Source organism: Nelumbo lutea, chromosome 8 (assembly GCF_056320005.1).
Source record: "Nelumbo lutea isolate HS-2025 chromosome 8, American lotus-T2T, whole genome shotgun sequence".
Lineage (NCBI taxonomy): Eukaryota > Viridiplantae > Streptophyta > Magnoliopsida > Proteales > Nelumbonaceae > Nelumbo > Nelumbo lutea.
Window position 1 is genome coordinate 15,066,050 of NC_142691.1, and position 11,275 is coordinate 15,077,324.

At 36.9% G+C, this 11,275-nt stretch overlaps 1 protein-coding gene across 2 annotated transcripts; it reads left to right on the top strand.

Annotated features, from left to right (window-relative positions):
• The first annotated feature begins 1,339 nt into the window (after nt 1-1,339).
• On the top strand, nt 1,340-7,776 carry LOC148842939 (uncharacterized). Of its 2 annotated transcripts, none has more exons than XM_088960104.1 (9): nt 1,340-1,791; nt 2,071-2,163; nt 4,453-4,557; nt 4,641-4,793; nt 4,883-4,981; nt 5,188-5,316; nt 6,847-7,026; nt 7,151-7,267; nt 7,471-7,776. In XM_088960104.1, exons 1-9 carry the CDS (start codon nt 1,474-1,476, stop codon nt 7,648-7,650), a joined length of 1,374 nt encoding a protein of 457 aa, XP_088816230.1. In that variant the 5' UTR covers nt 1,340-1,473; the 3' UTR covers nt 7,651-7,776. The 2 variants fall into 2 exon arrangements, with proteins under 2 accessions (XP_088816230.1, XP_088816231.1); XM_088960105.1 differs by having other exon boundaries at nt 1,377-1,791; nt 2,080-2,163.
• The last annotated feature ends 3,499 nt before the right edge of the window (nt 7,777-11,275 follow it).

An 11,275-nucleotide genomic window follows, 5' to 3' on the forward strand; every position in this document is an offset into this window, starting at 1 on the left:
CCCCAAAATATCATTTTGCTTATTTATTTAAACAGTTTATGATTCCATTAGTTTTCTAAATATGATATTGTAGTCTTCTCAGTTACTCTAATATATCATTACAAATTTATAGTTGGATTCAATATTCAAATGAAATGGTAGAGGTGGTTTCTTTCTAATTGATATAAATTTAAGGTTTCCTTTGGTTTCTCTTGTTTATTGGTGAAAGGAGTGGATCATTTTTATATTTTAATATGAAGAGAGACATTTATATTAGTTACGTGAAACAAGAATTCAAAGAAAATGATTATTGTTTCCTTTTTCTATGCCAGTGAAATGATTCTTGTTATTTTAGTTAATTTCTTTTAGGCCCCATTTACTTTTCGATAAGTAACTTGCCCGAGTAAATTCAATTACTTGGGTAAGTTTTTCCTAGGAAACACTTATTCAGGTAAGTGTATTTACCCATATTTTTTTTTATTTCCCATGTAAATAAGGCAATGACCATTTTAGACATAGAAATCCATTATTAAAAAGGGCATTTTTGTCCCATTCAAGTGTTGACAACTTTCCCCCTAGGGGGGAAATTATTTACCCACCCAAGAAAATAAACTTTCCCTAATCCCCACGTAAAGCTGAAAATGGAATTCTTGGTCAATAAGAGCCAAAATCTCATTGATCAACTTTTCTCTCTCTCAAAATCCAAAAAAAGAACACCCCCTTAGAGAAAATGGAAATATTTTTGGGTCAATTAGGTTTAAGAGAAAATAATGAGGACAATGATAGGTATTTTGGCAATTTAATGTATTCTACCATCTAACCTAACATCCAGGGGTACTTTTTGTAAAGTAAAAGTTTAAAGAGGTTTTTTTTCGCAAAAGAAAGTTAGGGGTAATTATCACTAACCCCCTAATATAGGGGGCTTTGTAATTTATCAAAAAAAATCATACCAATTTAATATGTCAACCTAACAAGCGGATTGTTGTTGTAGAGTTTACCACTACCCTAAGCAGGACACGTGGTAGCAAAGCTGGAAATTACCGGCTGAGAAGGTTGCATTGAAGGACCACAAGAATGCCAGTTTTGAAATTCAACCTTCCCAATGGGTAACCCTTGGCTGGTCCAACACAGGTCTCTGGTTTAGAACGATAGCAACTTTCTACTATCTGATCATAGGGTTAGCATCCGCAAGTTTGGATTCATCGTCCCATCCATCCAATAAGTGAACAGTGGATTGAATCTGATGGGTCTAGATTGGATTCTTCGTAAGTCATACGGACAGTGTAGATTGAACATTCTATTGGAGATCATAGACTTACGATGATCCGAGATATCTTCTCCTGCATTTCTACCATTCAACGGTTAACTACCATTCTTTTGAAAGAGAGTGAGAGGTTCGAAAGCGCGCGAGTAATGGAAGCTGGAACCAAAACACTCTTTCTTCTTTTCCTTTTACCTCTCCTGAGCTTCCATGGAAGCAAATCGGAATCTTGAATGATGCTAAAAGGGAAGCTTAAGATCCCTGAGAAACATAGGCGAGCCTTTCCTGATAGGCTCGGCAGCTTGGTGGCCGGATTCGAAGACAAGGAAGCCGAGGGTGGAATCTTCGACTTAGGGTTCGGGTCAGGTGAAGAGCTCGAGACGTTTCAGTCCAACGGATTTGGATCAGAAAACGAAAATGGTGATGACGACAAGACTGACGCAGAATTGGATGTCCCCGTCCGACGGAGAAGCAGTAGAGAGATTTTAACGCCGGTTTCTGCTTCTGCGATCCTGGCTGCTGATGAGAAGAGATCGGAATTGGAGTTTGAGGTGATTTTTTATCGGATTTATTTTTTATTTCACTTTGAAATTAGGGGAACCTGTTTATATGTAAGAGAATGCAGGTGTTGATCAGTTCATTTCTGATCCTTTTTTTTTTTTAATTTTCTTTACTGAAGTTTGGCTAATCACTTCAAACTTTATAGGAAGTTAAGGTATATTGGTGAATAGTTTGAAGTTCATTCTTTGTTTGAATCTTTTTTATTCTTTCTCTCGTCATTTATCTATATGGTCATTCTGATCCATTTTTTCTCTACGTTTCTTGATTAGCTTTCTCAGAAGGATATAAACATAGAAAAATTGCAGAGAATTGCTAGTTCCGGTCTTCCTGATGGAGGAGGCTTACGTGCTACAACTTGGAAGGTAAGATTTCAGTGTCACTTGTGTTATTATTCATTTAGAATTTGGAAATATATAAAGTTTTATTGGGTAAAAGTGTATAGAGGAAGTGACCTATTGTCGGATCTTAAACTTTTGGGAATTAAATTTCAAGCCAGGTTTTGATTCCAGAACCATTATTTAACTTTTATTGGGTATATGTCAATTCATGAAAAATTAGGCAGAGAATATCGTGAACTGCACCTCTTTTTGCAGATTGAAACCTGTCTATAGCTGGTTTACCTCAGTGGTTTCTGAGATAACCAGCATTATAGAATATAGACATATCTAGTCTTGTTTGAATAGGATTTCCTAATGTATACCAAAATTTAGATAACCATGTCTTTCCACTTTCAATCCACATGACAATATTCCTCTTTTCTCAAGTGACTGATCAGCATGTGGAGTCCCAAATATACATATTTTGTGGTTTTGCGAAAATTTTCATTTGATACCAAATCGATGTAGAAAAGCATTGGGTATTTAGGACTTAGGACTTCCTTCTCTTCCTCTTTTTAGTGTTTGAATCTTAAATTTCAGTATGGAGTGCTTAAAATTTAGAGCATTGGGTTTTGGGGCCCTACAATTCTTGAGAATAAGGCTTGAGCATGACCTGTGACAACCAGGGATATAAAGGGATAAGGTTTAGTGTGTAAATGAAAACCAAGTACAGAAGTAACTAGGGGTGAGAATGGTCTGGGTTGGTTTCAAGGAAGAACCTGGAAACTACTTTGTAGGGGTCAGTTGCAGGTTTTTGGAACCAGAACTTATCCTGTCAAAATCCGCTCCAGGGTCAGTTCTGGTTCTGGCCTCTTCCTCCCCCCGACCGCCAAAAAATGGAACTTATTCTTTAAAAACTTGAGTTTCAATCATAACAATAATAATCATAATATATAGTTAAAAACTTACATTACCTTTATTGATTAAATTGAACAGTTTAATCTGTAGATTAGCATAATATAATAATTTAAATTTTGTAAATATCTTAAGTGATTCAATGGTCAAGTGAGACCATGGCCTTTGCAACCATGAGTTGGATTTAAAACTTTACATTCTCAAAGTATTTTGGGATTTATTTCAAGGCAAGTTCAGTTCTAAAGCTGATTCCACCAAGGTGAACCATGGCTGGTTCTCCAGGTAAGTTCGGGTAGGGTATACCCCTTTAGTAGTCTGTTCCAAGAATTTGGAACCAGACCCTACCCAGTAACAAATTGGGTAGGGTAGGTTCAAGACTGCTTCGAGGTCATTTCTGAGTAGAAGTAGAACCTTCCCATTTGCTCACCCCTTGAAGTAAATGCTCATTGATGCAGAAAGATAAGAGAACATATAGATGATAATAAACAGAGCCTTTCTGTAGTTGGAATTGTTACAATCTGCTTTGGCCCAGATGACCCAATAGGAGCCACACCACCAAAGACGTGTGCAGAACAACAAGCATATACTTAAACATTGGATCATGGATTAGTCCTATATGACCATTAATCTTATAGTTAAAAGAATTGCTCTTTACATAGACCTCATCTTTCATGATAATGCTAAAAAAATCTTACTTCAATTAACATTTGCAATAAAAGTTTCCTTCACCTATAATGACGAGATCTTAAATTTGAAGTGACGTCTTGAGAAATAAAATAAAATAAGATTAACATTAGTAATTCTGCCACAATCCCCTTTCTTTTGGTTGCAATGTATGACTTGTTTAAATCATCTTAGAATTGCACAATTTTGATTTTTTTGAACAGTTAATCAGGTAATAAATTATCTTACGATCTCTCTAATAATTCCATTCATTTATTTAGGTGGAGAATTATGAGATATTTTTTGTGGTTCCCTCATAAGATGGATCTTAATATCCCATACACTTCAACCCTTGTTGATCCATGTTTACTCTTGGAATTTTTTCTGATCTGGTTTATTCTTCCTGCTTCAGCAACTCATAATGCTCAGACATGTTACGGTTTATTTCTCTAGTTTCCCTAGCTAATGTATCTGCATTGCTCCTATCTTTGATCTTAACACCATTAATTCTTATATGCATCAAATTTGTAAGTTTTGTCATTGAAGTCTCGAGCTGATGAACTTTTATTCTATCACCTAAACAACCACTTTCCTGACAATTTGCATTTGGAATAAACTAATAATCTTTTATTCCCCATGGATACTTGAAGCTCACATTCAGCTGGAGAGAGCTCTTAGGTATTATTGACAGTTTAAAACATGCAGATGGTTTGCAAATGGGTACTGATTACCAACTGCTTTGTTGAACACAAGTAGTTGCTCTTAGGTTATTTGCCTGCTTCTCGGGATATATGGGAAGGAGCATTGACTGAAAGTCGCTTAAAATATGCTGCTCTAAAAGAGGAGCTGCTCTTGAGTCCTGTAAGATGTTAATGAACCGATCCTATTCATGAGCTTTAGTATATATATTCCTGTGCTCTAATTAAAAGTTTTTTTCTAGACAGTCAGAATTTACAAGAAGAAAGGAAGAAACTATCGCTTCTCATGAGCAGGATGGAGGCTGTGATGTAGATGGACCACTAAGGAGGCATGAGATTTCTCATGAAGATCATCCTCTGAGCCTTGGAAAGACTAGTTTTTGGCACAAGTATTTCCAGGTAAACGAATCCTCTACCTTAAAATATATCTTGATGACACCTTGTGATATGCTCAACTCAGCGATAGTTATAGGTGGCCATGCTTTCAGGATGCAGAGATTGCAGACCAGATTGACCGTGATTTGCAACGAACTCACCCAGATATGAAATTTTTCTCAGGGGATTCATCATTTAGCAGAAAGAACCGGGTATTTCATTTCAAATTTTCTTTCTACTCGCTATGTAGTAAATATCATACTAAAGAAAACTTCCATTCCCAATTTACTATACATGTGTCCCATTTTTTAGCTTGTCTCTTAATTTTTATGAAAATTTCTTTGGTGCATTAGGTAAAGAAATTACAACAAGAAAAAAAGGCTCTGATTTTATAGGATGTTTTCTGTTTCATGTACAGGAAGCTATGAGAAACATTCTTCTGTTATTTGCAAAACTAAACCCTGCAATTCGTTATGTGCAAGGAATGAACGAGGTCTTGGCACCACTGTACTACATATTTAGTACTGATCCAGATGAGCAAAATGCTGTAAGAGAACTTTGAGAATGAGTTACTTTTAGATATTCAACTTGTGAAGAAGCATGACTAAATTTATGCAGTTCTTGTTGGATAAATATGCATTTGATTTCAAAACTCTAAGGTGGGTTGGAAGGAACAATTTATCATTTTCCTCTGCAAATTCCAGAAAAATCAGGATCAAGTGATAGTGAATTCCAGAATAACAAAGAAGTAATTGAGGCTTTTAGAGTATCCGTCAGACTATTTCAGAAAGAAAATCAGTTTGCTGTTGGATATAAGAAACAAATAAGAAAATGGGTATCTTGGTATATGGCTAATTTCTAAATTAAATCTTCTTTTATCTGTTGGTCAACAAAAGAGTTCTCGCTGTCATGCACCTTGATGATTCAAGAGTTTGATAAATTTTCACTGGAGAACAGAGAAGGGTACCAATGCAAAAATTTGTGTGTAGTAAAAAACAACAGATATAATGTAAGTACAAATTTACTATTGTGTTTGCGAGTGAAATTGTTTACAAAGAAAAGAAAATGTTGTAAATTTTCCATGTTCTGGACTTCTATATAAAGGAAGGGCCATTACCAGATGATAGTCCTGGCCATCCAGAGCCTTGGGAAGGGTGGACTGGATTAGGACCTGAACTCAATTTTTTTTCTTGTGCCAAGTGGTCTCTCTCAAACTCAAACCCACATTCTCACACTTGTCAGTGGAGATGTTACTATTGCTTCAAGCAATGGCCTTTATTTAAATTGTAACTATTTTTTTCTCTTTGATTTTCTTATTATAAATTTCTTCCAAGACCTATGGTTGTTATTGTATTGTCACTTGCGGAGGTTCTGCAATACTCAAATAAAAGAAAGGTTGGAAGAGATTCTAATAGTTTATATTCTTATTGTATTTCTAGGAGTCTGTACAAGTCATTACAAAATTTAGATTATAAATTGTTCAGAATGGAACGCTGTTGGTTCATACTACTTTTTGATAATAAAGTTGGTGTTGGAACATAAATTAAAGGAGCGCCTTGGTGTGTATGTTGAAAGAATAGCAGCCTAAATAATAAGCATAATAGAATGATAATACCAATGTACACATGACGGTGGACTATATCCCTAAAGTGATGTCTATTATCATTAAATTATGATAACCATTGTTAAAACCATGTATTACGATAACCATTCTTGAAGATGTCATTCGTTCATTCTACCCAAAAGAACATGATAAATTGGAGGGGTTTTATGGTTCGAGAAGGATAACAGATCAGACCATTATACGTATCAGAGGTTTTGGATGGTCATTTATGTCTTAGAAATACATCAAGGACACTTTTATGGATACAGTGGGAACATAAAATTTATTATCTGATGTATCAACTTAACATGGATGATCAAAACTAAAACCCAAGCATCTGGGGGGAATGGACATTATAGATTGGATGGTTTCAACTATCCTATAAGTATTTTATGATCTGGGATTAACCCCATCCGAGACCCATTAAGTGATGCATATTAAACTGAATGCAATCTTTTAATCTCTATTTTACAGGAAAACGCAGAAGCAGATAGTTTTGCCTGTTTTGTTCGACTCTTGAGCGACTCTGTAGATCATTTCTGCCAGCAATTGGATAATAGTGCAGTAGGAATCCATTCCACCCTTTCCCGTTTGTCAGAGATACTGAAAGCAAATGATGAGGAGCTGTGGCGACATCTTGAGATTTCCAACAAGGTGAACAAAGAAGAAAAAGACAGCCATATAAACAAATGCATTTATGCCTCAAGTGAGGTCCTGGATGGATTACTTTACTTATTCGACTGAGTCTCGTTGGTTGTCTTTCTATTCCATTTTGCAGGTTAATCCACAGTTCTATGGATTCAGATGGATTACTTTACTGCTAACACAGGAATTTAGTTTCAATTCTATCATGAGAATATGGGATTCTATTTTAAGTAATCCATTCGGTATTCAGGTCTGCCTCTGCCTCCCTCAATGTTTTTGTGTGTGCGTGCAAAGCATTATCTATCTGCATCTCATTAGGCTTAATCTTGACCATTTATGTGTTTTCTCAATCGACTGTTCTCTTCTTTACCTCCATGTATACATGTATGCCTATGCATTTGTGCAATACATGTCTAACGCAATGTTGATTCACGGAAATGCCATGATGCACAGGATATGCTGCTTCGGATATGTTGTGCAATGTTGTTGTGCGTGAGAAGCAGGCTACTTAGTGGTGATTTTATAGCCAACTTGAAACTTCTCCAGCACTATCCTGAAATCAATATAGAGCACCTCCTTCGAGTTGCTCAGGAGCTTAGTCCAGACACGTCTTCCTTCCGTTTGTCACCATAAACTCATTGCACATATGTATCTAGTAGAGATATTGGTCATACATCAAGAAAAAAGCATAAAAGAGAGTTCCCTGTGTTGCTTGATATTGTTGTGAATGGTACTAAATGAATCTTGGCATTTGGCTTCTTTCTCTGGGTATAATAATCAAGAAACAGCACTTGAGCTAGCGGAATGCCTAAAAAAACCTGCATATGCTGGTATCTCACACCAAAGCAGAAGGTGGACATGAGAAAGTCCTGGATAGACAGACGACCGAGCATAATAGCCATGCAATTAACCTTGTGGCGTGCATCCCCATGCCAAACAGGAAGCAGAATTACTCATCATCATCTGGTTCTAGAGTGAGTCAAAAGCCAGATGTTCCAATTACTTGTCAACATCTGGTTAGAGAAGTTCTGGATTGACGCCAGGATGGACTTAGTCAAAGGTTTCTGGCTCCAAGAGAGGGCCAGGGATGAATTGTCCCACCCAGAACACCTCCCCTACAGCCTCAAGTAATAGTAAAGTTTATATATGGCTCTTGATGGGCAAGCTTAACAGCAGGCAAATGGTGGTTGATAAAATTTCGAGAGCCCATCACTAGTGGGTACAACTTTTCATGACTTGAGCCATTTATATGGTGTTATCTAGAAAAGATTTCAGGAAAAGCTGCTTTTCAACTTTGGGCTGAAACAGGTGAGCTACAGTCTCTTCAGTGGAGTTAGAAATTGTGAGTAAATCGGAGCGCAAAACAACAGAGTGCATCTTGAAGTGCACACGAAGAAGATTAGTTTTGGGTCTGGCTGGTCTGGTGCCAAATCATAAATCCAGGGAGTTCACATTTGCGCCCCACAGAGTGAGCCCCACACGGAACATCTCCCATACCTACATGGTTCGGTTGAGATTTGCTGTGGGGCGTGCTATGTGGGGCGCAAATCTGAACTCATATCCAGAAACTCGTTCATCGCTTGGATGACAATGATAAGAACACCTCTAAGACATATTGGAGAGGCATTTTATCTGTCATTTCTATAGGCGATAACCGGAAAATATTGACCACCTTTTGTTTCCTGTGTGCGGTGAGATTCAGGTTAGTACTTAGTAGGGTAAACTTGGTCTTTATTGGAGAAGACCAGTGATAAACACTGCTGACCCACCACATGAAGCGCACTGGCATGTCTTCTTGAAACCAAAACAGAGAAAGAGAAACCCATCCAGAATTAAGTCTGTAACTTGGGTTGGGTTAGCCAACCCACCCTGAAAAAACTAGGGTTGAGTTGAAGTTTGGGTAAGGATTAGAGTTAGGGTTGAAAAAGTATGAACCTAGGCCTTAACTGACCCAACCAGAATTAAGTACTTATGTGTATATGTATGTGTACTCATTATTCATTCATGTATGCATGTACAAATATGCATCCATAAATGTATATATCTCTATATTCTTGTATTTTTTTTTTTTGCTCAAGTATATATTATATGTCAAAAATTTCAAGTTTAACAGCAAATTCTTTCTAAAGCATGATAACAGTATTCTACGCATAATAAAATTAATATTTAATGAACATAAACCCTAAAAATACATTTGGCAAAAGGAAATAGAAAAGTTAGACCATCCCAAATCCAACCCAAGCCCAACTTGAACCTAACCAGAAGTTTTAGAGTTGGGTTAGGGGTTCAACAACTCAAGTTAAGGTTGATGTCAACCTGACCCAGCCGGCCTTACTTGCACCCTTACCCAGATTAGCTGCATTTGATGGCTGTGTTAGGGATTAACTAATAATAATGCTCCATATCAGCCATCAAGTGTATATGTTTCACAACCATTCTGATTCTCACTTTGCATGATGAGGTAGTTTCAAATTTTGATCCATTAATCTTTGTCCGTGGGCACATGCAGGTGGGAAGAGAGAAAGTTAGCATTGTAGGTGGATCACAAGTAGCGGTGGCAATTGGGCGAGTAACCCATCTAATCCGCTTACTCATTAATGACCCAGCTATATAAAAGTAAATAGATTAAGTTCTACCCAAATCAGTTTTAATTTAATTGAATTCATTCAAATCCATTAATCTTATATTTATGCACTTAAAAAACAAAATAACTCTCTTAATAAATAAGTTGGTCATATCTTGGTTGTAATTGTAGTTACTATTTACACAAGTGGTGAAGGTTCAAATAATATTACATAGATGTTATTTTTACACAAGCAGGGAAGCCATTTGACTATGTTCGGATTTCGGGTTTGACCGAATCACTTAAGTTCAAACTGGTCATACCAACTTGAACTATCTAATTGGATTATCTTCGATCTAATCACATAAAGGGTGGTTGAACCGATTAGATTTGGATCAGTCCGATTGGGTTGGTCCATATTAGGCTTATGCATGGGTTTGGGACCAAACCGATTGATCCAAAGTAGGTCAACATAAGTAAATTGGGTCAGATTGTGTGGATATCCGTCTGTCGGACAGTTCGGACCGGGCAAAGCACGTGAACACTAACTATCCCACCCGAAAACGTTTTGGATTCGAGTTGACCCATATCGACATGTGTCGGGTCGGGTCAGCTATGTGCATACTGGTCAAACTAGATGACCCAAATCGGACAAAGCAAGCGGTACCGAACCATCCCACTCGGGGTCTATTTCGGATTCGGGTCAACCTGGATCGGTATATGTTGGATCGGGTCAGACTGCATTGAACTGGTCCAAACTCGGGTCAAATTGGTTTGGATTTATGTTGGGTGAAGTGTGTTGATTCAAGACAAAACTAAATTTACTCAATAATTAATAGAAAATTAATATATTAATTATAAATTATTTAATTCAAATGAAGAAAATTAAAAAAAATGCTAAGGAATTAATACTTATATTTATAATGCTTAACCCAATGATTATTCACAACCCAATCCAACCCATTTAAATGGACGCATTGGGTGATGGATTAATCACGCAACCCGCCAAGTAAATGGGTGGATTGGGTGGATTCAACGGGTTGGGTGAAAAACTACCACCCCTAATCACATGTTCCGGGGATTCCACTTGACTCCACTACCATCTCACATCTCGTATTGAACTTGAACTATCTCTTCACACCCTCAGCATTGTCAATTGGTGGTGATTTAGTTGATAAATTTCTCTCGTTGGTTGTAGTGGAGACTTAGGGCTGTAAATGGTTCAGGTTTGGGTTGGGTCTAATTAGAATCAGAACCAATCCAACAACAAATATTAAGGACCCAGAACTGAACCGATCAATTCTCGAGCAATTGGGTTTAATCTGATGAACCCGATTATAATACACCTACTGAAAATATTATATATATATATATATATGTATATTAATTTATTTAATATATATAATAAATATATTTATATATTAAATATATATATGCATATAGCTCGCATTGGATGGAACCAGTTCCGAACCAATATCCCTAGAGATGAGGTTAAAATTGGAATCAGAACCAGAATTGCTAAAATGCATTCTCATTCCCAAGGGATGGAGAGGAATAGCCATTCTCTCAAATGTGGAATGTCATTCCACTAATAATAGGAATCAGATTCCAATTCCACTCAACCTAAGAGTTGCGAACTGATTCAAGACCCCTATTCCCACGAATCAAATGGAGTTCAATGTTTTAAAAAGCGAC

Excerpts from the sequence above, each read along its gene's own strand:
- LOC148842939 (XM_088960104.1), top strand. The coding sequence starts at position 1,474 with ATGATGCTAAAAGGGAAGCTTAAGATCCCTGAGAAACATAGGCGAGCC. Across the intron at positions 4,982-5,187 it reads CATTTAGCAGAAAGAACCGG|GAAGCTATGAGAAACATTCT; the intron begins GTATTTCATTTC and ends TTTCATGTACAG. Across the intron at positions 7,027-7,150 it reads ATCTTGAGATTTCCAACAAG|GTTAATCCACAGTTCTATGG; the intron begins GTGAACAAAGAA and ends TCCATTTTGCAG.